Raw genomic sequence first — 26,170 nt, 5'->3', positions numbered from 1 at the left:
AATCAGAAATCTGGGTGTAATTCTAGACTCCAAATTAACTTTTAAACCTCACATTGGAAATGTTACAAGAACAGCATTCTATCACTTACGAAATATTACACGGGTTAGACCATTTCTCAAACAGAAGGATGCTGAGAAACTGATCCATGCTTTTGTTTTCTCACGACTTGACTACTGTAATGCGCTATTTACTGGGCTCCCAAAATCTACTACTGACAGATTACAGCTTGTTCAGAATGCTGCTGCTAGAATCCTAACCCGCACTAAAAAGAGAGAACACATCTCACCTGTTCTAGCTTCACTACACTGGCTCCCTGTGTCTTTTAGAATAGATTTTAAGATTCTCTTACTGGTTTTTAAATCTCTGAATAGATTAGCACCTCCGAACATTTCAGAACTACTCACAGAATATGTTCCAAATCGAGCTCTAAGATCATCATGTGCTACTTTATTAAGTGTTCCTAGGATGAAATATAAAAATATGGGTGAAGCTGCTTTCTGTTTTTATGCACCAAAAATCTGAAACTCTCTACCAGTGCACATTCGTCAGTCAACAGATATTACAAACTTTAAAAAGCAGCTAAAAACACATCTATACATCCCCGCCTTCTACTATTTTTATGGATTCTAGTGACATGTTCTATTGTGCTCTATTTTGTTGTTCTTGTGGTTGTTTTACTTTATTTACTTTGTATATTGATCTTATTTGTAAAACACTTTGGGCTACATTTTATGTATGAAAGGTGCTATATAAATAAATTTATTATTATTATATGAGATAAATGGAACGAGGCAGTCAGTTTCTGTGCTTGTAATGAAAACTTTGAATCAGCAAATTAGATTAAATGTTAAAAGAATTGTACAACATAAACCATATTATTTCAGTTTATGTAGGCTAAGTATTTTACACAATGACATCTTTATGTAAAAAAAAACAAACAGTATAATTCCTTTGGGTTGTTATAGCTTCTTTACTATGCTACTGAAAAATAAATAGAAGGTGCCTATAAATTATCAAACTTAACAAATTGTTGATATTGATATTGGGTAGTCTTCCTAACAATGTTTCTGTGTCACCTCTCACCCTGTCTGCAGCGTCTGATGCTGTGGGAAACCTGTCTTGCTCAGGAGTGAGTTGGGATTCAATTCAGCTATCTTGGGATATTCCCGCCAGCCCTAATGGACAGATCGTTTATTACGAGGTTGTAGTGGAGGCAGGCCTGCAGACTTACACACACAAGGCCCACACACCAGAGTACACCTTGACAGGGCTTTCACCGGACCAGAAGTACTCCCTCGTTGTAGCTGCAGTCAACTCTGCAGGACCAGGAGACAGAGAAAACTGCACAGCTTTCACCCTTTCTGAATCAGGTAGTTGGATTTTTTTAGAAGTGTATTAAGTATTTTGCATATGCATGCTTCGCTGATCATCTAATTGAAGCACCTCCCTGTGGCTGCACAAAGTTTGTATTTTGATAGTGATCAAATGCTTGATTAAATCCTCATTGTCTCTTAACAGTTCCAGCTGCCCCTCGCTTGGTCACCATCTCTCAAGTCACCCCTAGCAATGTGACGCTTCAGTGGGCTCCCCCACACTCCATTCCAGGGATGCTGAAAGAGTACCGCATCGTAGCACAGCTGCTTTCAACTGTCTGTGAACCAAACATTACTACTGCTGCTGAGCCAATCTCAGAGGTTGATGTGGTGTCAGACTGTGTGGCTGGCAATTTCACAGTGTCAGTAAATGCCTCAGATGGCGCTGAGGAAAACAGCATCACTCTCCAGTCTCTGGCTAAATACAGATACTACCGCTTCAGAGTGGCTGCTGTGACCAGCGCTGGAGTTGGAGAATATACAGACTGGAATTATGCACGCACCCTGGCTGGAAGTAGGAACATCATACTGATGAAATTACCTTTTTGTATTTCTAGAGGAGAGTGGGCAGTTAATTAGGGCCTCGTATTTGACAAATGAGTCGGTAATTTGTTTCTATACTTGGCAGATTACACACTACTCGTGTGATGTTTCATTAGAAAACTGAGCAAACACTAACCTGGTCAGCAGCTTCACCTTGCCTCCTTGCCTTGTTTAATCAAGCCATATCCGTAAGCTTTTAGGTGTTGGTTCATAATAGCAATTACTTAATTTTGAGTAATAAAGTAATAATCCTGCAGAGCCATAACCTCAAGCGTATACAGTCCTCACTCGCTGCTGTCCGTTTAGTAGCAGTACATATATTATTATTGTTGTTATTCAACTTTGAATTATCATCCTGATGCTGACTCAGCTTTGCAGTATTACACAGCTAAGTAAAAGTAATGATGCTGGTGCAAAATTCACCATCGGACTAAACAAACCATAAGAAAATGTGTTTAAAATACTTTATGACAGCATCTACTGTATGGAAGTGACTGTAAAAGCATGCATCAGGTATCCAAAGAGGGTTATATCAATTTGATCTCAGCTAATAACATACTGGTGGAATTACAGCCAAATTTAAGTTAATACTTTTGAAGATGCCTTAATGGAGCATTTAAAGCCTTGAAATATTCGACCAAATGTCTTTCTAATAGCTGACACATTCACACTATCATATCTCTCATTAGCATAATCACATTACTATCTAATATATACTGGCAAAATGTAATAACTGACCTCTCCTGATAGTGCTTATGCATGCAAGGAGGTCTTTAGTGTGGTAATTCAGTATCTGTAGGAATAGATTGCCTTCGTTTGTCTGATTTTGTTTCATCTTGTGGGATTAATGTGTCTGCCAGACTTGATTTTTGCTGCATTTCAGTTGATAGTCCGTCTTTTGCTCATCTCCTCTCCTCAGACCCCGATGTTCCTCCCCGTGACTTAAAAGTGACCCCCACCTCCACAAGCTTTCGCATTGCGTGGGAGGCTCCAACTGTTCTCTCAGGACCGACTTCCTATCTTGTGCAGGTCCCTTCATGGAGCCTCATTTGTCACAAATATAAAGATGCCACCAGTTAACTGTAAATGCGTTACATGTTGATAGGACAGATCAGTGTGGTGTTACATTGGTCATGCTCTTAAAATAGCAGTAGCATCTTCAGAGCAGGATAACAGCATCCAATATGAAATTAACAGTTTTTTTTAACTCGTTTTTTATCTCAGGTGGATGGTCCAGGTGTGAACATTTCAATAGTTCGCGCCCCAGGAGAGTTGATGACTGTTGTAGTCACAAATTTGACAGCTTTCACGCATTACAGTGTGACTGTCACTGCCTTCACTGGTTCTTTAGAACATGCTGGCTGGGATGGGAAGGCCATTGGACCTATGGACTTTCAGACCCTGGAGGAGGGTAAGTTTACATTTTGTAATGCCTATACCAACTGATCCCCACCCCCTTATTTCTTTACTTTTGTATCAAACTATTTATTTCCTCAGAGCCAAAAGACCCTCCAAAGAATGTGACTGTCTCAGTTATCCCAGAGAGAGTGAACTCTGTGAGGGTGAGCTTCCATCCCCCAGAAGAGCCCAATGGAAACATCACTGCCTACCTTGTGTATGTGTATGAGAAGAATCAGCTGGTCAAAAACATCAGCGTTAATATCACACATGGAGAACAAAACATGCTGGTTGCTGTAATAGAAGGCCTTAAAGGAGGGCACACCTACAATATACAGGTAAGAAAGGCACATGCATAATAGACAAAACCAAACCATAACAACCAAACCATCATACCCTTTAGGCCTCCAAGCTTGCTGGAACTTAGCTTTGTAAAAGTTTTCATCAGTGCTTCATTCATTTTCTCTCTGTGTTTTTCTCTCTCTGTCTACTCTTCTCCCTGATTTCTTGTGTTTGTCTGTTTGTAGATTTCAGCAATGAACAGGGCGGGTAGAAGCCCACTCAGTCCGCATGTCCAGATAACTACAGGGATCAAAGGTACAACCCCCTCTCTCGTCACTTCTCTGCAAGGCTCTGCAGTGTTTCTTTTTTTCTTGTTGCAGCAGTGCAGCAAACGTATGATACAGAATTGCAGCTGCACAGAAAATTCGCTCTGCATGCAGATCTGTTCTGACACAACAAATGTAACACAGCATTTTATCAATAGGTGTGCCTTAATTGTGTGGAAAGAAACTTCCCATCCATCCCTCTATTTTCTATACCCACTTAATCTGTCGGTTGGGTCGCGGGGGGGCTGGAGCCTATCCCAGCAGTCAAGAAACTTCCCTAATACACCAAAAAATATATATTCGCACACTATCAATACACCTGAAAACGGTTTGTGTGTGTGCCCCTTAGTGTGTTTACGCCTCTGTGTGCATGTGTTCCAGCCCCATCCAAGCCAACCCAAAGACCCCAGGCAGTGCTTGGTCATGGAGGGGTTGCCATGGTAACCCACAGGAGTATCACCATCCACATGCCTGCCTGTTTCTATAGTGACGACAACGGACCAATTGCAAAAATTCAGGTCATCGTGGCTGAGTCAGGGGGTATGACACCCATCGCTTTTTAGACTAATTTGCTTATGATTTGGGCTCCTTTTATGTTTTAGCCTTTGTAAGAATCATGTTTTACAGTGCATGAGCTCCCAAAAGGCCAACAAAAATGTAAGCAGTAGCTAAAGGGTTAAATGTCAACATAAGTATGTCTCTGTTCTTTTGTAATATCTAATTTTCCATCCCGTCACAGTGAGGGACATTGAGAATGTGACAAACTGGAGGCGTGCATTTTTTCACCGTCCTGCTCCTTATCTGACGGACATGGGCTTCCCTAACCCACCATGTTTACTGAGGAATGAGACAGCAAATATGAATGCACGCATCACTGGTGGTCATGGTGTGTCTGGAGACAGCCCACCGCTGGTGAGGCGCAACCACAGCACAGCAGAGACCTACATGATCGGAGAGAACGATGGCTGTATGGAGGAGAACACCACGGATCATTTCTGCAATGGGGCTCTGAAGCCTAACACTGTCTATGTGTGAGCGCACAGGAAACATTCTGAAGAATGCAAAACTTTTTAAAAAACACTGAAGCATTGTTTTTAAGATTATGATGGTGAAGTTGAGTTGTTGTTTTATGTTAACAGGTTCAAGTTCAGAGCCACTAACATTAATGGCCAATACACAGACTCTGAATACTCAGAGCATATTAGAACGACAGGTATGCCCACTAGGGAAGAACCTGCATAACTCAACTTCAAATATTGGATTATAGGTGCCACATAGTAAGGCCTTTTTTGTTTAATTAAATCAAATGTTGTTTATTCCATCTCTCTCCTCTTCGGCAGTGGACGGGCTGTTGACTCGAGAAGAGCAGATCATCTTGGGTGTTCTGCTGTCATTCTTCTTGGCTGTGTTACTCATCATCATCATCTGCGGCTCAGTCAAGTAAGATGACAGCAGGCACTGATTCATATTTCTACATTTTAACTGAAATGTTCAGAACATGACAAGCTAAATCTGTTTCCTTTTTTGAAATTTTAATTCATGGATAATAACCAGTAAATGTATTGACTGTTGTTGTCAGGGTCCATCAGCGTAAGAAGGAGGGTGGGACTTACTCACCCAGAGAGGCAGAGATCATAGAGACAAAGTGCAAGCTGGATCAGCTGATTGCTGTAGCAGATATGGAGCTGAAACAAGAAAAGCTCAATCGGTAAGTCAGTGTTAGCTTTTAACCAAAAGAATCGCTTTGTTAAATATAACACATAACGCATTTTGGCAGCTGGAGAGTTGTGTGCACTACATGACTACAGGCTTGATTTAGCTCCTCCAGAGAAGATTAAAATCTGTGTCAACAAGCCAAAAATCTCTTTGTTGCAGCCAACTTGGTGCACGCTCCTGTCAGCACTAAATTTTCTTGTATAGTTTGTGCAAAAAATAGAAGGAGCAGCAACAAGACACGAAGTCACCTTTTATGGCTTTGTAATTTGTCTAAATATCTCTGCAGAACAGACAAGTTGTTCTAACAATTGTTTCTAACCATCCCCTCTGCTACAAATTTAGCATCTGACTTTTAAGTTTTAAGTATCTTTTGAAAAGCTACAATTATGGATTTATGGAGAAACTAAATAAGGTATAGTTTTACTTGTAGTGTATATAGCGCTGTCTGGTTAGCACGAAATAAGAAAAGGCTGGCAAGCAAAACGTTTTGTTCTTCTGTTTCTGTAAACTGCAGAGCAAGATAAAAATGGCCAGATTTCCAGAAAGATGCCACATAAGTAATATCACGTTTCCTTTTTTACAGTTCCAAAAACACAAAAGCTTTCTGAAGTAATGGTTTGCGAAATCTTGCATGGTTAGGTACAAAAGTATGTAAACACTTTTTATAGCCAACCTTTTTACAGAGCCTTTAAGTTTTTTGTTTAGAGGATTTTAATCCTTTGATCTTTCTACGATATTGCGCTTCTGTTTGGTGGTCTATTCCCAGATTTTGATTGAAGCTTAGGTCAACAACTGTTAGGATCATGGCAAAATGTTCAGTTTGAAGTCGAGCATTGTACATTTTTAGATGTGTTTAGGATCATTATCCTTCCAGCAGAAGCCATCCTTTGTTCATTTTCAGCTTTTTTAACTAACAGTAAGATGTTTGCTCTGAGAATTTTCTGAATCATACCTACTTCTCTTTACCAGTGAAATATTCTCTCTTAAATGTTCACAGAAACAGAATGTGTGACCAAACATTTGCAAATTAGATCAAATATGGAGATATAAACATTAAGTAGTAGGTGGAGTGCTTTGGATAACTCTTTATAAAAGCAACCATTTCCCCCAAATCCGTCTATTACAAGATAATCGTCCCTTATCTTTCTGAGTAAAATTGATGTAAGCACTTGACTTATCTGCCTAATTAAACATTCAGAATGACATTCCGCCATTTACACTGACTTTTTGCCCGTTTCTGATAAAGCTGGCAGCTCATGGATAATTTGCAGTCTTCACTTTTCAGCTGTAAAACATATTTGAGAGCAAAGATGTGAACCAAAGTATGGATGTCGATTAGGTTCAATTGTAGTCATCAGGCCAGCATATCCTGCCCCCTCTCCTTTGATGTGAAACTTTATCTTATGGCATAGATATAATGGCAACACACTGCTGAACACTCATCTACTTATGGGTAAGAGACCACTGACTCTCACACAAGAGACAGAGGGTCAAGACCCATTCGTCACAACCCTAACTCTTCAGATAGCCATATACTTTTTCACTTCAGTATCACTTATGAATGCTTAGGATTAGGAGTTTAAAAATATATTTAAGTTTAGATTTGAATAAGTACAAGGTTAGGGTTAGAAAAATATATATTGTTGGGGTTTACAAGTTTTATTATTCAGGCATCTCCATTACGGTAACAGTTGCTCCCCTAACCTACAAATATGCTGCCGTCCCATGATTTCCCACCTTAAACTGTGACAATTTTGACATGTGGACAGACATACCTAATGCACATTTTCTTGTAAGGCTAGACTAGAGCAGAATATCATCCTAACTTTGACAACACAATGAGATCTGTTTTAACACCACTTGTCTCACAGTTTTTGTGAAAGTAACACAGCTTTTCTTGTCACTTGTCAAATTTCCTTCCACACAGGCATTTACATTTACTTGCATGAGCTTTGTCTTTCTCTGCACTTTTCTCCCACCAGGTATTCTTCCTTCTTCTTTAGGCGGAAAGAGATTTATGTCATCCAGTAAGTTGGAAGTTTGGTCTGCGTGTGGCACATTTTTTGTGTTTGCATGATCCACTCTGGTTATCATTCATTCCTACTGTATGTGTGTGTTTGACCATGTTTCCTGCAAAGATGGAGGCTTGACAGTTAAATGAATCAGCAACATCAGTCTTTTACGAAGTGTCCGTCACTGATAGTGATTGTAGTGATTTGCTAACATTCTTCTGTTTAATACCTTTTTAATTTGTTTACCCAATCTCAAATCACTTGAAAGGCAGAGTGCAGTAATGGTAAGCAATATTAATTGCTGAGGATCTGATTAGCATCATGTCACAGCACCCCAAAGAAACACCTTCCACAGGGAGATAGCCACACACTTTTGATCCTATTGATGTTCACCTTAGAATGAAACATCAAAGTCTGCGGTGGTGTTTAATCAAAGTGGATTAGATTGTGAAATGGTTACATCTGCTTCTCTAAACACATCATGTACTTTCTGCTCTGTGGATCAGTTCAGTTGTCATGAACAGCAATACCAATGTGTGTGGGATGTGTTTATTGCACTCATTTGGTTATTTTGCTTCTTTTTTTGTCCAGGCTGCTCAGCTACAGGAAGTCACTCAAGTGAGTCACCCTCTATAGATTACATGAACATGCATACAACAGTTGCATTGCAAGTCAGCATTTTCAGCACTGCTCAGTGTTGCTTGTAACCAATAATCCATTTACAGAAAATGCCATATTGTTGTTTTTTTCATGCATCTCTTTTTGTCTCAAACATTCAGTGTATTTCTCTCCCACCATCTCTGTCAGGCCTGTCAACAAGAAGTCTTTCCTGCAGCATGTAGAGGATCTGTGTGGCAATGACAATGCCAAGTTCCAGGAGGAGTTTGCAGTAAGTGTTTCCCGACCACTGGGACCTTCGTTTGTCAATCCTGAAATGTGTAAAAGAAGTGCTAGAATAATATGAAATTATCCAGAAATTACAAACAAATTCAGGCTCACTTTTTTGTTTTGCTGGACTCTGACAAAAGCAAAACAAAAAAGAGTATTAAATGTAGAATCATTTGTTGAGAAAATATACTTTCAGAAATGATTCATATTGCTAATTTCCTGTCCACTACAAAATGGTGGTGGGCTCACGTTTGTACAGTTCTGTACAGTACTTCTTCTACAGTTAATAAGAACCACACTCTTCACCAACCTAGACACGTTTGAAGCTGTCCTAGATTTCATATTTTAAAGTCGAAAGAAGCATGATGAAAGCATTTCATTTTTAACCTTGCCAGTAGGAGAAGAGTCAAATTTACTTTAAGCAGTTTTAAATAGTGTTTCTGACCTTTGGCGTCATGCAGGTGTTTAAGTGAATGCTAATTGGTTCAATTTAATTCCTCCAGGAGCTCCCAAAGCTGCTGCAGGACTTGGCCACCACAGATGCTGACCTGCCCTGGAACAAATCCAAGAATCGCTTCCCCAACATCAAACCCTGTATGTGGCCAGACTGAAAAACAGCTTTTTATAGGCAACAAAATGCACAGTATCAACATTTTTTGTGCTGTTCCTCTGAAAGAAACTTCATAGGCCAGCATTTCACACAGTTACGTATGACTGCTCTCTTCTAGACAATAACAACCGAGTGAAACTGCTGTCAGAACCAGGCACTGCAGGCTCAGACTACATCAATGCCAGCTTCGTCTCAGTGAGTAACTCCTCCTAACAGAACTCACGTTACTCTCAGATAGATAGATTGGTCAATTTTAAGTCATTCTTGTTAGTTTTCATCTTAGTATCTTTTTCTGTCTCTGTAGGGTTACTTGTGTCCCAACGAGTTCATAGCCACCCAGGGTCCGCTACCGGGCACCGTGGCTGACTTTTGGAGAATGATCTGGGAAACAGGAACCCGCACCATCGCCATGCTCACACAGTGTTATGAGAAAGGCAGAGTGCGTCATGAGCGATTTTACAGCATTAGGGAACAACATTAGCATTTGTATTAGCATTCAGAGTACAGGCTCCGTTTTGTGCTCCATTCCCAGGAGGGTTATACCTGCTATGAGGAGCTGATGTATGCTTGTTTGTGTTTGTGTGTTTGTGACATTTCAGATTCGGTGTCACAAGTATTGGCCTGAAGACAACAAGCCGATGACAGTGTTTAGTGATATTCTCATCTCAAAAGTGTCAGAGGAAGTCCTTCCTGACTGGACTGTCAGAACCCTGAAAGTAGAAAAGGTACGGAAAACCTCATATTCCACTTGAATTGTGGTTGCAAATACAGTAGAATTTAAAACGCACACACTTACACACGCATAGATGGATGAATAATTTGTAGTAAAAACCACACTTAATATACTAAATATATGTGTATATATAGATATAGATACATTTAATTAGCAACAGCGATTGACTGTAAAGACAGCATTTTACTTGATTACATACAATAGAGAGAAACTTGGGTGTTGATTAAGTTGAGTGGTCAAATTGGCTGCACTGCAGTTTTATCAGGTTTTAGGAGCCAGAGATGTTTTTAAACCAACATAAAATCCAGCTGTTAATAATAGCGGATGTGCTGGTCCCTATATAAAGGTTTAAGAATTGATGTCCACTTTGAAATGCACAGTATGGTTGCATTTATGGTTGCACAGTTTGTAAGCTATGGTGTTAAAATCTGTAAAAAGGTCCAGCAAGAGATTCACTTTGACAGGCACAGAGGTGGCATTTGCGTACGTACTAAGCAGAAAATCATTGATAACTTTAGGATATTTGTTTCAAATACCACATAATTCTTTGGTAGATAAAGTGTAAAAGTTAGTTAAAACAGAATACTCAAATGCTCATACAGAATACTCAGAACACAAAGAAACGAATCCATGACCTCATGTTATGATGAAGTAATACATGGCTCCATGATGTGAATAGTTTCTGGCCATGTCAAGCTTTGGCTGAACAGGTTGTTTTGGTCTTCTCATGAAATGTGTTCAACAAAAAAAATAAATAAGATATCATGGACTTGTCCTACAGTGTGTTGAGTCCAATGAATGTCATGTCCTTTGTATTGTGTATATCTCTCTGTAGCATGGTCACTACATTTTGGTCAGACACTTCAACTACACGTCATGGCCTGAGCATGGGGTGCCAGAATCCTGCAGTACAATTATTAAATTTGTCAAAGCTGTACGAGCACATCGGCATGATAACACCACCATAGTTGTTCACTGCAGGTATGATATTTTATCTGTTTATTCCTCTTTAGATCAGGCATGATCAAGTTTTTTTTTTAAATATAATCGTACAACAGACAGCATAATGATGATTGTTCACTCACTCTCTCCTAAGCGCTGGTGTGGGAAGAACAGGTGTGTTTATTGCTCTGGATCACCTCATTCAGCATGTCAGAGATCATGACTTTGTGGATATATATGGGCTGGTGGCTGAACTGCGCAGTGAGAGGATGTGTATGGTACAGAATCTGGTGAGTAGAGCAGAATGAAAATATTTTTTTTTGGAACGAGCATTTGGCGATTACTCTGTTTTTTCTGTATTTTTTGGCAAAATATGAGAGCCACCTCAGACAGAAAGCCAACATACCATGTTCCATCTGTACATCTGTGTTTCTGTCCTGACCATCAGTTTCAAGATGGCTGTATGACTCAATATATAGACAATTCCATCATTGGTGATAAAGTCAAAGTTGCCGGCCCCCTTCCAAAACTGATGCTGTCCTGTGTCATGAGTTATTTAGCTTTTTGTTTGTAATTCAACCATTTGTTTTTCACCTCTGCGGGGGCTTTTGCTCTAAACTTACAGAGTTGATGACTTCAGTTACTTTTTCAAATCCGGAAGATTTTTTTGTTCCGTTCTGTTCTGGTCGTGATTATACTATTTATTTATTTATTTATTAATTGGGTGGTTTTGAATCCACCTAAAAATGCATTTACTTTTTTTCCACTTTACTGACAGATGTTTCAGTTTCACATATGGTAAAAATTGCCCTTCGTCTTTGCTTTTGATTTAATTGTCATGCCTGTTGAATTTGCAAATGATTAATTAGAGAAGTGTCCATATCTATTCGTGGCTAAAAATGGAAATGAAAATCAGGATCGTGCACATGCATAATATTCCACAGTGATTAAGATTCGTAAAAGAGAACCAAACATGCGACAGCTTTGTGAATCTTGAGAAAATTATAGGTATGAATTTGCCTTTGTGTGTACTCATAGTTTTAGTCATAAAACTACAAATAGTTTCATATGTTTGGCCCCAGAGCTGAGCATTTCCACTTTCCACTTGCAACATGAAAGTAGCCGAATCAGTAGTTCATAGTTATTCAATTAGCGAGGGTTTTCTAAGTAACAAATCTTTAGATCCATTACTATCAACTTGCAAAGTGAGACTAACTTGTCAGAGTTAGTGATTGTTAAAGTTTTATCCACGTTTAGCATTCAGCATCACTCGATTAGCTGAGTACTATCATAGTCAGATGCTCACATTATTAATGTGCTCTTTTTTTATTCCATGAGACCGTGAGAGCTACTGCTTCCATTTTTGTTGCTCTCTTTAATCTTGGTTTCATCTGTGTGCGTCTCATGCTGCGCTCAGTGTAGGCTCTACTCCATGCTGTATGCTCTGCAAGGCTCTGCTCAATGTGTCTTTTCCCCCTTGGCACACAGCGAAAGACACACTAGGATGGAAACAAGTTCCAACTTGAAATGTAATAATTGTAGAAAAGCCTTCCAACAAGTGTTATGCTGCAAAATCAGAGCTCTTTGCATTCCCGGATCTCACAATTTACTAATAAAGCAACAAGGTTTCCTTTCTGCTTGAAAAATACGGTCCAGCAGTGTTTACTCGTGCTTTTACACAGCTCACAGCAGTTGTGTCTGGTGAATTTTGTGCAAACCTTTGAAATCACTCATCATAGATAATGTTTATGTATTGTGATTCTACATATATCTTACCGCACTCTTGAAAAAACCCTGATGACTCTAATAAATTACAATTTGTGTTTGAACTGTCCTGTGTAGTAAATGGGAATAAGAAATACTTAAAGTTAAAGCTGTGGAAGTCCTGAGTTGCTGATATAGGTAAGTATTTCTCTTGACTTCCAATCAAGGTCTTTTAAGGAATATATTCCAAATACCAAATTAATAGACTGGTTCAATTTCTGTTTCTGTGGTTAGGTTAAGTACAGACTTAACTGTAACTGACATAATTATTTTAAATCATAGGACTCATGTATGAAGGGCTATGTGTTTTACTTTTTATGTCATGCCCTGCTGTGGTCCTCATCAAAAAATATTTGGAAAATTTCCTTATTGACAAATGGAACATTCTGGCTGTGGATTAAAAACATTTCCTAAACAGGATTCCTGCTCTGCTAACAGCATGAAGCCATCTGAAAAATACCTCAGTGATTACTGGTGTGTGTCAGAGTGCCTGCAGAGACCCTCTGCTTAGTGTTTGTGCCTCCGCTCAGTATCATTGTGTCATTGTTTCTAGATTTTCTGCACGTTTCATAGCGTTCACATTTAGGCCAAGTAGTTTGAGCCCACATTGTCTGCATCTACAAGTTCTGCTTGCAATTTTTAAAGGCGTCATTCTTTAAGACAGCAGTGTTTAGTATGCAAATGTCGATATAGTGGCAGTTTATTTTCCGTTATTATTGTAGAATGACCATAAATGACCATTACAGCTTGCATTTTTTGAGTGCTCAGTTGTGTATTTATCTACAAAGAAAAAAAAGATGATTAAATCTTTTTGTATTGTTAGTATTATGTCTTATGAGTATTATGTCTCAAAACAATATTCTTTTATTTATTCCAATTTCAAATGTGTATAAGAAAAAAACAAGTGTATAGAGGAACATTGTAAAAAAAGAGTACAGTTAATTTGCTTTAAATTCAGCTTGTGCTACAGCTTGTCAAACAACTAGTTAGCCACAACATCCAAACTCCAGACAGGTGAAGTAACATTGATCATCTTGTTAAAGTGGCACCTTGTGATGAGTAAGATGTGATTGGCAGCAAATTAGCAGTCAGTACTTGAAGTTGATGTGTTTAGAAACAGGAGAAATGGGCATGCATCAAGGACTTGAGTGACTTTGACAGAAGTCAAATTGTTATGTGAAAATGACTGGCTCAGAGTATCTCCAAAATAGCAGACCTTGTGGTGTGTTCCAGGTATGCAGCAGTTAGTAACCACTAAAAGTGATCCAAGGAAGGACAACCAAATGTCGATCCGTGTCATTCAGTCTTACAGAACAGTTAGTGAAGCACAAATAGTTTAAACTCTGCTGAGTGTGAATGAAATGTGCCAGAGCACACAGATCATTTCAGTTTCCTCAAGCAGGGCACCTAATATGGAACAAATCCATTGAAACTGGATCAAGTTGTTTTATTTGTTATCATTTGAATAAAAGGCTTAGGTCTCAATTCAATCAAGCATCTATGGGATGTACTGGAAAATAAATCAGATTCAAAGAAGTACCATTTTATCAGTATCTGAAAATGCCTTTCTGCTTGATACCACAACATCCATTTCGAAGCTATACAATATTATTGTATGCAGGTGGTTTTAACAGCTGATCTGTATGTATCACAGTTCATATATCTTCATATATTTGACGAAAAATTTCCGCTGTATTATTAAGAAGATTATTTTTTGTATTGAAACAATAAGGTCTCACCTGAGACCACATACAATCATGAATGTAGAGGGTTCAGCAATAAAATGCTAGATTTCTGTTTAATGACACTATTTTGGCTTCTTTTGAGTTCTCCAATCTTACTGTCTGTTGTTTAAGTTATTAAAGAGATCCACAAACCTGCTCTGACATATTTGTGTCCTGAAAAACAAATGAAGTAGCATAATCAGATTTAAGTAAACACAATTCAAAGTTAATGTGCCTTCTCTGTTGTTTTGTCAAGAGAATAGGTTTTCAGCATCCGCTCAGTGTGAAAGTACTACAAAATAACAGATGGTCTGAATAATCAAATGTACAGTAACTGTTTGTTTCTGTGTGTTTTTGCTGTCAGGCTCAATACATCTTCCTACATCAAAGTACGCTGGAACTTTTAAACAACAAAGGCAACAGTCAATCCATCTGGTTTGTTAGTTACTCTGCTCTCGAGAAGATGGACTCCCTGGATGCCATGGAAGGTAAATATCACACGCTCACTCTCAAAGAAACAAACTTCCCACAGCACTTTGCTCACCCCACACATTTTTATCGGTCCTCAGGTGATGTTGAACTAGAATGGGAGGAAACCACTATGTAAGACTGACAGAGGGACACCTGTGAGTATTTTGGTCTTGGGCAAATGACCTATGCAGAGACTCTGGCCAGGTCCATCTCCACCAAGCAGAAATAGAGGCTGAGGGAGGAGGAACGGGATGTGAACAAGACTTTGTTGCTCCACTTCAAACCCTATTCTCAGCCCAGTTCTCACTTTAATGCACCTCTTGTCCACTCCCTTCCAAGGAGAGAAACACAAGGGAATGCAGGGACAGAGAAGAGAGAGTGAGCTTGTTGTGAAAGCTCTATCTCATCTGTAAGCCTACAGTTACTTTGCACAAACTGATTATTACTGTGTATTGCATTACTTTAATATGATGTCTATGTTTTTGTAAGATCATTTATTCAGCCAAAATGGTACTGTTGTTTTTTCAGTCTCTTTGTACCCTTTCTCTATGTTGAGGTCTTCTTTATCCTTTCTCAAGAGTGATTTGCAAAATAAAACATGCATCTTTTCCTTCTTGTGTTGATACTTGACAGTAGAACTTTGAGGTTTTTGGCCATCGGAGGACTCACATTCATCAAATGTGTAGCTGCTTTTGATTTTGAAATGGGAAGTTGCAAATTACAGTCTTCCTACTCTTGTTCATTTGGATTTAATACCGGTTTACCATATGACTTAATGTAAAAAGAGGTCATATTATTCTTTAGGCCGAGGTTCTTCTTTCAGTCCGTAGAAAAGCTTTTTTTGTTGATATAAACTAAATGCAAATGAATTATAAGTTATATGTAAATTATAATAATGTGTAAGAAAGTGCACTGTTTACACACATTAATTGGGTGCTTCATAGTTTAGATCAATACTCCATGAAAGCTGTGTATTTGAGACCAACTATATTCAAACACACACTCATTTGCAGGCTTCACTTTAACGCTCAAATGCTACATTCAGACCAGACAGAGTGAGCATTAATATTGGGGCTGACTGTGTCCTATGATGAAAAGTCCAGACTCAGTGTGCTGGGATGACACAGAAACTCCAGTGTAGACCGGTTTCCCATACACTTCTTCATTCCGTCATCTTCTTTGCACACGTGGTGCAAATGTAGTCATTATAAAGGCAGCAATACACAGAAGCTTCAATATTGATGTTGACGCACACAGACGGGCAGTCCAGGACTGAGAGTAAAAACTACTTTATTCTTTCATTCTCTTCAGACAGACAAAAATTAGAAATTCAATTAGTAAACCTGTTGATCATTACGAAATTCCTAGTTAGAAATATTGTTGGGGTGCAAAGATTAAATGACGGTGCTTCACAGACAGGATGCAGATTGGTGCATCTCCATGACAACCATGAAGAAGAGGGGGGAAACGGCAGGAAGGAGGAAGGAAGTATTAAGAGAGGAGAAAATGACATCAATCAATGTAACATGCCCTGACAGTAATGATTCAAACATAGTATCAACCTCCTGTGTGCTGTGAATGAAGAAAATAAAAAAATAAATAAAAAAAACCATCATGCGATATAGTACAAGTCAGAGTTTATTATAAACAAAGAGGGGTTGCTGACTTGACAAATCAAGCAGTAAATTTAAGCCAATTTTTTTGTTGCTTTGGCAGCTATGTGCATGTTCTGTGTGTTTATGTGTGCGATTGGGTATTCATGTTGTTTTATTTTAGTGTGAAACAGCGTAATTGTGCGTGTGTGTGTGTGTCTGACTTGTGATTTTACTGTACGTATTCGCCAATACAGCATAGCCCTTTTCACACCTTAACAGGTGACACTGCCATCTCTTAATAATACTGTAGTAACATGACATGATAATTTAATTATGAATGCAGATTAGTAATAATGTCAGTGTTTGTTACCATGGCAACTGTAATGAACTCCATAAAAGCTGCCAGTTCCCATCGCTCATGTGGCTAGCATTTAGGACACCCCCTGATATTAAATATGAATAATAGCTATAATAACTATAATGTCCTCTTTTCTTTTAAACTAGATTTTCTCTGTACAAATACATATGTAGATACAGACACACTGGGCAAACCAATCACTTTTTTTCAGAATAAATCTATATTATCTATTTACATTATATCCAATATATTCTGTGGTGCAAAAGACTTGATCTGTATGTCTCAGCTGGTTAATTCATAATGTGCTGTACATATTGGCTCAAGCCCGAAACCATCAACACCAAACAGACGACACAGTGATGAAATCCATCAATCTTTTCATGGACATTCTCAGTTTTCCCCCTTAGCATTCAGTACAGAAACGCATCTCTGCTCATATCATATGTTATTTATTTAAGAAAACTTTGTAGTTATATCATTGAGAGGCATCCTCTCATGGGTAGAGTAATTTTAATCTTAAACTATAGCTTCTAAAATAGAGTTTTCTGGGCTGAGGTCTTGCCCAAATCAAAACATAACATCTATATTCACACTCTGTAACTTATTAGGAGTAAATGTATAGAGGAAAAAGGGCTTGATATGCCTGTTTAAGCCTTGTTTTGAATGAATTACCAGCCCAATTCCCTATTGCCCATGACTAAGCAGAGTTTACACTCTGTACTACAGCAGTCTGCTCTCAGTACAGCTCAGAGGTGCAGATGCAGTTTTACATGTTGCAGTGAAGCAGAGTCTTTCCTGAGCTCTGTCAGAGCAAAGCTCCATTGAATCACAGAAGTGATACACTATTAGTGCTAACACAAATTTAGCAAAACACACAATGAAATACAGAGACATGATTGTCATCAGGACATTATTTTAAGTTAGTGAGTACAACACCCTTGCTTACTACACTAAACTCCACATGACATGGTGGAGGTGGTAGAGCCTTTTATCTTTTTTCACCTTCTTCTTTGCACATACTGATTATCTGTTTTCTAGAAAACAAATAAATGAGCTGGTCCTCTTGTTTCTTCACATTATGCAGTGGGAGGAAATGTAGGGAAGCTTGATGAGCTGTGCTGAAATGAGTCCTCACAAAACATGGAAAATGAAAAAGAAAGCCAACACCAATGAAAGAAGCAAACATCAATGTCCTGAAATGAAACAATACAGAATTTTATCCTTCACTATTAAAGCAATTTGTACTTTAAAGGCTGCTTTTCTGTGACCGTTACTCAGTTTCATGGTCAAAGCTCAGACACTTTTGTTCTGCAGGGGACTTTTGAAAATGCAAATTCACCATATTCCTTTAACCTGTGAAATAGAGAGGGAACATCAGTTACCAAATGACATGTTGAAGAAAAAAGAAGGAAGAAATGTTTTTCAGAAATGCCATCAAAGCTACTTCATGTTCAAAAACATCACAGCTCAGCCAAGACTAGGAAAATGTTCTTGGCTTCCCTTTCCTTTGACTCATACAATATATTTTCAACTTTCTGCAGTGTTTTCATCTTAAAATTCAAAGTGAGTGAGTTGACTTGTGCTCCAGCATGTGTGTGGTGCCGAATGCGAGTGTGAGGGTCAAGTCCGGTCCCAGGTGTCGGTACAGTAGCTGACAACTCAAATGATGCTGCGAGAGCCACTGGAGTTACGCCTGCGGGTGAAAGGTATAGTATGGTGAAGGGGCATGGGTGAGTCAGGAGGACAGAACTGGTGGGGATGGTTGTAAGGAGGAGGGGGAGGCGGCAGGGGGGGTTGTGGTCCATCTCCCTCTCTGACATGCACAGGTGTTGACATGGCTGATTGGATGAGTTGATGGGCAGCTGGGCCTTGACTGAGAAAGGCCTCCATCCGACCTCGCCCGCTCTGGTCCACAACAATCACTTTGACAATCTGCTGGCATTGGATGAGTGTTTCTGGGCGGAGCTCCCCGGCCTGGACGGGGCTGAGAAGGGTGGGTGGTGCAGCCAGGGCCAGAGGCGTGGACTCAATGCTGGGCTGGGTCAGCTGATAAGTCTGCAGCCTGTTGTGAATTGACACCTAGTTTAGGAACAGTCAGAGAACGCATGAGGAGTTACCAGCCTGAACGCAGCCTCTATGCAGCCCTCTGGTGAGTTACGCACACGGGCATGCAGGCATGCGGGTGGTAGCATGCAGAGCGAGCGCATGCAAAAAACACACTCTCTCTTGCTTTCTCTTGTCTCTTGATTCAAACTTGATTTTCACATACAATTTACACAGATTTACACGATCATATTTTATAATCACAACTCCAAAAATGTTGGGACATGGTTATGAAACAGTCTGTTGATTTACAAATCTCATCACCAAATAATGTATTTATAATAGAACACAGAAAACATATCAAATGTTGAAAGTGAGACATTGAACTATTTCATGAAAACGTGTTGGCTCATATTGAATTTGATTTCAGAAGCACATGTCAAAAAAGTTGGGATGGGGGAGCAAAAGGCTGGAGGAAAATGTTGCAACTAATATGCAACTAACAGGTCAGTAATATGATTGAGCACATACAAGCACATTATGAGAAAGAGTCTCTCAGAAGTAAAGATGAGCCGAGTTCAACTTTATCTACAAATTTTGCAGCAATTTCAGAATAACATTCAACATTAAACAGGAAATGTTTTGAATATTCCATAATCAACAGTACATAGTTTTATCAAGATTCCGAAAATCTGGAAACATCTTTGTGCACAAGGGGACATGGCTGTAAATCTGTTTTAAATATCTGTGACCTTTAAAAACAGGCAATCGTGGAAATTACTGCATGGGCTCAGGAAAACTTCCAAAAATGATTGTCTGGGAACACAGTTCATCATGTCACCCACAAATGCAGGTTAAAGCTATCATACAAAGAAGAGGCCATATATGAACATTCTCCAGAAACAATGGGGAAACTGTTCTGTGGTCAAACGAGTTAAAATTTTAGATAATTTTGGGAGACCACACCGTGTGTAATAATCTGATGTTTTTAATGAAATTATAAAATGTCTCACTTTCACCATTTGATATCTTTTCTGTGTTCTATTGTGAAAAAAATATTAGTTTATGAGAATTGCAAATTTCATTTACACATTACACAGCATTCCAACTTTTTTGGAATAGGGGTTGTGTACACACACACACACACACACACAACAGCCCAGGAGGAGGAGGGGTCATGGGGTAGGAAGAGATTTTAGGCCGAAACAGGAACAAATTGGGTGTGTGACTGTGCGATAATGGTCAATTAAGGGCATAATGACAGGCTAGAAGATAAAAGAGTGTCAGGAGAGGAGAGAGACGACACCGAGGGCATGGTGTCTCCCTAACACAATAATTCACCACTTTTTGGGATTAACTGAGAGGGAGGGTAAATAGTAGAGGATGGGAAAAGTAAGTAAAACTGGGAGAAAACTGGAAAGGACATAACAGCTTCTGCCACTATGCCTACTTAAAGAAAGAGCTGGTATCACAAAGTAACACCCAGACCACACATACACACTTTACAGACTGTTAGTTGTATCACACTTATCTAGCTTTATATGGATGGTATTCTAGGAGTTATACAGGCTTATAGTGGCTTATACAGTAATGGCTTATACAATAACACTGGAAAGCAGCAGGTAATGATAGAAGGAATGTTGTGTACCGAGTGGCTGTTAGTCTGTTCATGAGGCACAGAAAGAGGCTGTTTGCTGTGCCACAACAGCAGAATCTTTTCAGCGGCCTTTGTATCCTTTGCTGCATAGTAAGGATATGCCACAGGCGGAGCTCTTTTAAAGCAAAGCAAAAAGTACTCTGTTTTCAGGATGAGACACAGTCCCTGTCTATCCACAAACAAACACACACTCACATACAAAACCACACCCACAGAGCTGCAAATGCAGATACTTACCTGAGGGAGACGAGAGTTGCTTAGGCACTCACCTCTACTGTGTTGTTGTTGCCAGTTTTATCGTACACATCCTGCTGGCCTGAGGGGAGAAACTTGTAAGTCAACAGGCATATACATACATGTAGAACCAGAAAAAGAGTCATCCACAGAATGACATTTAGTTAAAATATGCTGAATTATGCTCCACAAGCAAAACCAGCACCTGAGGGAGAGCTATGTCCTATGTGTGTGTCCATCTGACCACCATTTGTGTGTAAGCCGTGCGGCGGGATGCCTTGTTGCCTCTCCAATTCCCCTACAACACACGAAAAAAAGAGATTGCAATCAGCCACACTCAGTGTGGTGTGTTTGATTCCATTTACAGATGTTGAGGATGGTGTGCTTCTCTCCTTACATTGGATGTGTATCTGCTCCATCTCGTTAACCTCCGCAATAGCCTCTCTGAGCTCCTCTGCAAACTTCCTGAGCTCCTCTCCACTCGGAGAGCAGAAACTCACCAGCTGCTTCTTCTCTGAGGTAAATGGGCTCATCATAGTAATACCATGGGCATAGTCTGTGTAAACCAAAGAGAGAGAAGAACAAGGTGCTTTCACTATATCTTTGATTCTCAAAAACAATCATGCATGCTGGGGGTCTTTCACAAGTCTTTCTTTAGATTTACATTCTATAAAATGATGGTCTTATGTGGTTCTATGCGGCATGTGACCTAAGCTCACAAGTACTGGAGATGAGTGAGGTAAACTTTCCTTTCCTTTACTCTCGTGAGCCACATTTTTTAAACTTTAAAAAAAAAAAATTTGGTTAACTGATGAGGTAAAAAACCTAATTTACTTCAAAACCTACACATGAAATTTATCTTAAATTTCAAAAATGATATTAGCATTTTCTTTAAATTCTATAATAAACTTCCTTATTAACCTGTGCTGTTTGAACCGCTGTTTGTCAATGTCTATGTCACTGGGGCGTTAGATCCTGCAGCTCAGCATGTCTTCAGTCATTATCAGTCATCAGATGTCTCACCATGGGTGACTGCGTACCTGCCTATAGCTCTGACACTGCAGACTTGTCGGTACACTTGATTTGTAGTATACATGTAGTGAATGCATTTGTTTTCTCCATCATACACACTCAGAAACCAATATATTCATCCTAGGCAATAAGGGGCTCAGTGTCCTGTTCAAGAACACTTTGGTGTGAAAAGTGGGGATGCCAGGGATTGAAACACCGACCTTACCTTCGGCAGCCAAACGCTCTCTCTCCTGAGCTACAGCTTTCACATATAACATAAAAATATGAATACTAAAATACTCTTTGCCACGGAGAGCAGATTGAAAAATAGATAAATACCCTAACCTTTATCTTAAATGTAATGCATAAATCCGGCGCAGCAGGTATTGACTGTAACTTGACAACAGTGTGTAATTGTGTACTGCATTATGTGTGACCTCTCTAAGTCCTGAGTGCTGACAATGGTTTGACAGACAACAGTGATGTGGCTGGCGCTGACAGCTCAGCATTTTTTTCAGCACAGGGCTGAAGTCAAGATGGAAATAAAGTGCTGCAAAGTGAAGTAGCTTCTTACATTCATTGCTGAAGAGGTGAAACTGCATTCCCAGAAGGCCCATAGCTTTACAGAAGGTGTATGAGGCCGAGCTTTTCTTCTTGGGACACAGCTTTAGGATCTGGAGACACAAAATGTTCAAGCATTGTAGGCTGTATTTGGCTACATCTTGTATATCTTAAAATGCCTGCATGGTAATGTATGTAGGTATGTAGTTTGAAATTAATACTTACCAGCAGCAAGTCATTGAAAAGGAAGACCTCTCTCTGGATCTGGGACAGTTTCTGTTTGTGAGGCTTGTTGGCATCAGGCACCTCAAACAGTCGACAGCAGCACACCAGACGTCTGTGGGGCACAGCAAGAATCTGCAAAACAAAAGTTAACGGGACGGAGATCACTGTTAGTTCAGAGCAAAGGTGAGGCTGCAGCAAGAGGATTCATGACGCAGGTAAAAGAAATTGTATAAAACAAGTGGAGAGCCTGAAAAAAAGAATAGGAGGGGGTCAATTTCGTGGTCGTGCTCACACTTACTGTTTTTAGACCCAGGATAGACTGCTCCACACGGCTCACATAGGTGACATGGTCTTCATTTGAACGCAGCTCTCTCTGTTGAATCCTTTCATAAATGCCTGCAACCATTTCTCTGGGGATGTCTGCTCCATCATCCACACCTGTGAGAATACAAGAGGACATGTGACGCCTCAGTGGTCATCATACACATAGTCACATGTGGGCATGGGTCCCCAACTACTCTGAACACAGCCCCATCCAATTATAGAGCTTCAAATATTGAATGATTCATATTTTTTTCTTGTTCATTTATTCATCTATTACATTTTTAATAATATTTTTATCTTTTATTTTCTGATTATGTAATATCTTAGAAAAAAGCAGTAAATATGGCCTCTGTGACTACTTGACATTTTTTATGAATGGCTGTGAGAACATCTTTTACAGCTGTCAGGATCTGATCTGCCCATACTGGTCCTCAGAGTGCAGCATCACAATGAGCAGTGTGATGTTTTATACAGGAAATTATATCACAGAAACAGTTACTTTAAAGCAAAGGGAGAAGCAGAATGCAGATCTTGTGCTAGACTAAAAATACCAATACCACAGAACAGAAATGCTCACAAGTAAAAATCATTGATTAAGACATTTGCCCGAGTACAAAAACAAAAGCACTAGCATCACAGTATGATTAAAATGTCAAACAACAACTGCTCATAATGGAGAATGATACACATTTACTGTAGTAATAATGTATGTTTTCTTATCAGAATGTTTTTGATGCATTAATGGATTTATTGCTTAAATTCTGATGCTGCTAATTCCATATTCATCTGTAACATGTGATTTACTTTTAGAGATCAACAAAGGTTTTTTTTAATCTGTACAATTACAGAATAAATTTGAATGAAAATATTTTTGTCCACTAATTGTAATTAGTTTTGAAGTATAAACACTTAGAGCAAGTAACTCAAAACTGTACACAGGTACCAGTATCTTAGTAAATCCTAACTAATAATGAACACTGTCTTAAAGGTATTCTGTAGTGTTCTGGGGCTATGTTTTTCTGAACAGACTCTGGTTTGCGCACACCTGTATGTCTTACTGGAGGAAAGTGTCAAAGTGCCAAATTAATAATTTAATTCAATCAGGACCACTTTCATCAAAATAATGAATATGACCATATGAAGTTAGAGTTGGGTTTTATGTTTTATTTTTAGCAGTATGGCTTTGTTCTGGGACCTACCTCCCAGCTGATGTACTGATAGGTGGGCTGAAGTGACTATGTAGATTGCATGAACTAACTACTTAATGTGAATACATTTATCACAATACTCATCCTGCCCTGGACTGCCTGCAATTTAGCAAACATGGATGCAATAACTCAAATTTCAAAAAGACTTCAATACTGTAAAACACATTCATGTTGATTATACTGAGTAAATTTAAATGCAAGTCTTGTTTGTCCCCAAGAAACTCCAGAGGGTAAAAAACAGCAGCCTGATAAATGTCAGAGGAAGGATGACATCATTGAGATAGCTAATGTTCTGAGAGGAGATAACATGACGATATTATAAAGGGCACAGAGAAGCTCAGATTTAAATGGAAAGAATATACATTGTGTGTTTGAGTGATTTAAAGCCCAGGCAGCTGACTGGTGGAAATTAAATAACACATAACTGGAAATTATGTGAATCATTATTTGATGCCTTTTTTAGTTGGATCGATGATATTTGTCTTAAAGAGATTTTAATTAGCCAAAAATGTTGACTGGTAATCATTTTATTGCGTAGTTTTATGGGAAGATTTGAAAACAAGCACTCTAAAAGCTTATGGGGATTCTTTATCTGATAGTTTATCTGATTTTGAGACTGTGTGCTTGTATCATTCTTTTAACGTGATCATTTCTTTCTTATTTTTTATTTTTTGCTGGGTTTGAAGTTTGGGACTGTGTTGTTATCCCAGAATGCAAACTGCCACCCTGTTTACGTAGTTGTTTCATGATATTGTATATGTAATATACATATATATACAGTATATATGTATATTATATATTATATTGTATCTTGTATCTATATGATCACGATATAGGTTGCAGTTAATGTACATTATGTTTCTGTTGAGTCTCTGCATGGAGACAGCATTAAGAGCATCAGAGTGCTCAACACAGGTGATAAGATACTTCCAGAAAACCTAAGCTTCACATCGTTAAATCTAACACTAAGGGAACCTCAATTAAATGTGCCAATGCCACAGTCTCTGGAGCAGAACTCTTAAGAATATTGCAAATCTCTTCCTGCATTGCTGATGGTTTTCCTGATGGCAGCAAGGAGAGGCAGGCAACTGCAGCCTTTTTGAGTAATTTACACTAGTTCACGATGCTGTCACTCAGAAGATTAATATGAGACGGCGAGGAGTGAGGTTGATAAGAGACAGCTTGCTGTAAAACTTTGACTTCCTCTACCCTCTGCTCTCTTTTTAATTTTCCTCATCATTTTTTCTGGCATTTCAATCTAGTAAATCTCTGAATGATCTGCGGTTTTGGGTTTTAGTTGTGCGTGTGTGTGTGTGTGTGTGTGTGTGTGTGTGTGTGTGTGTGTGTGTGTGTGTGTGTGCGCGTGTGTGTGTGTGTGTGTGTGTGTGTGTGTGTGTGTGTGTATGTGTGTAGGTATCATACACAAGCAATGTACAAACATTTCTGCAGCTCATTACACCAGCACTCTCCACAGGGATGGTTCAAAGTGTACTTCCTGTGAACATACTATATCCTCTATCTCAAATGTGTAAACAAAGTACCATATTCGCATGCACTAACCTCTTAGATTGCGTATGAAATCATCTAGACCCATTTTGCGCTGGGGTTTGATGTTGGGGGAGTACATGTCAGTGTTGAGGAGGACCACAGCAAAAGCCAGGATGAAGATGGTATCAGGGTTATGAAACTGCTGCACCACATCAGGATTACACATGCAGTACCGCTGACTGTGGAGGAGAAGGAGAACAGCAGGGTTATCTGGCATGATTCTAATCAAACGCTTTTCTGACATTCATTCCTAGACATAGTTTCAGTGACAACAGAGATGCAGAAAATAAGACACAAGTGTACACATACTAGGGATGTCCCGATCCGATCACGTGATCGGAAATCGGGGCCGATCACGTGGTTTCAGACTCCATCGGAGTTTCATCCCGATCAGCGATCAGATATATAGCCTATCTATAAATGTATGTTTATTCTCTTTTTTTTATCAGAACTATAATATTTCAAAACAAATAGGAAAAAATAACAGCTGTTATGTGGTGGTACAGAGTCAGAACGTATGTAGATGCCTCATAGACCGACGCTGCCTATTGGAGCTGACATATCAGCGCGGCCGCCATCTAGGATGGGTCTCCAATGCCCCCACATTGCATTTATTTCGACTG

At 39.2% G+C, this 26,170-nt stretch overlaps 2 protein-coding genes across 6 annotated transcripts in view; one reads left to right on the top strand and one right to left on the bottom strand.

Moving 5' to 3' along the window:
- Nucleotides 1-15,366, top strand: part of LOC142383930 (phosphatidylinositol phosphatase PTPRQ-like) — a 46,409-nt gene extending 31,043 nt beyond the window's left edge. For 3 of the 4 annotated variants that reach the window (XM_075469787.1, XM_075469786.1, XM_075469784.1), the window contains 22 exons: nucleotides 1,096-1,371; nucleotides 1,520-1,888; nucleotides 2,837-2,946; nucleotides 3,142-3,328; nucleotides 3,415-3,653; nucleotides 3,843-3,912; nucleotides 4,305-4,463; nucleotides 4,663-4,954; nucleotides 5,063-5,136; nucleotides 5,264-5,363; nucleotides 5,503-5,631; nucleotides 7,622-7,666; nucleotides 8,243-8,269; nucleotides 8,459-8,540; nucleotides 9,043-9,133; nucleotides 9,268-9,344; nucleotides 9,454-9,588; nucleotides 9,749-9,874; nucleotides 10,718-10,863; nucleotides 10,979-11,114; nucleotides 14,677-14,800; nucleotides 14,882-15,366. In XM_075469787.1, coding sequence (XP_075325902.1) covers nucleotides 1,096-1,371; nucleotides 1,520-1,888; nucleotides 2,837-2,946; nucleotides 3,142-3,328; nucleotides 3,415-3,653; nucleotides 3,843-3,912; nucleotides 4,305-4,463; nucleotides 4,663-4,954; nucleotides 5,063-5,136; nucleotides 5,264-5,363; nucleotides 5,503-5,631; nucleotides 7,622-7,666; nucleotides 8,243-8,269; nucleotides 8,459-8,540; nucleotides 9,043-9,133; nucleotides 9,268-9,344; nucleotides 9,454-9,588; nucleotides 9,749-9,874; nucleotides 10,718-10,863; nucleotides 10,979-11,114; nucleotides 14,677-14,800; nucleotides 14,882-14,919 — 3,032 coding nt within the window. In that variant the 3' untranslated portion in view covers nucleotides 14,920-15,366. The remainder of the gene's footprint in view (nucleotides 1-1,095; nucleotides 1,372-1,519; nucleotides 1,889-2,836; nucleotides 2,947-3,141; nucleotides 3,329-3,414; nucleotides 3,654-3,842; nucleotides 3,913-4,304; nucleotides 4,464-4,662; nucleotides 4,955-5,062; nucleotides 5,137-5,263; nucleotides 5,364-5,502; nucleotides 5,632-7,621; nucleotides 7,667-8,242; nucleotides 8,270-8,458; nucleotides 8,541-9,042; nucleotides 9,134-9,267; nucleotides 9,345-9,453; nucleotides 9,589-9,748; nucleotides 9,875-10,717; nucleotides 10,864-10,978; nucleotides 11,115-14,676; nucleotides 14,801-14,881) is intronic. The other variant, XM_075469785.1, reaches the window with a different exon arrangement.
- Nucleotides 15,367-16,083: 717 nt separating this feature from the next.
- The window catches only part of iqsec3b (IQ motif and Sec7 domain ArfGEF 3b), a 35,995-nt gene continuing 25,908 nt past the window's right edge, over nucleotides 16,084-26,170 (bottom strand). The window contains exons 8-15 of one of the 2 annotated variants that reach the window (XM_075469782.1): nucleotides 25,560-25,726; nucleotides 22,766-22,905; nucleotides 22,468-22,599; nucleotides 22,256-22,355; nucleotides 21,068-21,226; nucleotides 20,876-20,968; nucleotides 20,706-20,752; nucleotides 16,084-18,815 (exon numbers count right to left, since the gene is read on the bottom strand). In XM_075469782.1, coding sequence (XP_075325897.1) covers nucleotides 18,396-18,815; nucleotides 20,706-20,752; nucleotides 20,876-20,968; nucleotides 21,068-21,226; nucleotides 22,256-22,355; nucleotides 22,468-22,599; nucleotides 22,766-22,905; nucleotides 25,560-25,726 — 1,258 coding nt within the window. In that variant the 3' untranslated portion in view covers nucleotides 16,084-18,395. The remainder of the gene's footprint in view (nucleotides 18,816-20,705; nucleotides 20,753-20,875; nucleotides 20,969-21,067; nucleotides 21,227-22,255; nucleotides 22,356-22,467; nucleotides 22,600-22,765; nucleotides 22,906-25,559; nucleotides 25,727-26,170) is intronic. The other variant, XM_075469783.1, reaches the window with a different exon arrangement.

Source organism: Odontesthes bonariensis, chromosome 7 (assembly GCF_027942865.1).
Source record: "Odontesthes bonariensis isolate fOdoBon6 chromosome 7, fOdoBon6.hap1, whole genome shotgun sequence".
Lineage (NCBI taxonomy): Eukaryota > Metazoa > Chordata > Actinopteri > Atheriniformes > Atherinopsidae > Odontesthes > Odontesthes bonariensis.
The sequence above is the reverse complement of the archived record's forward strand: the minus strand, read 5'-3'. Positions and strand labels throughout refer to the sequence as shown.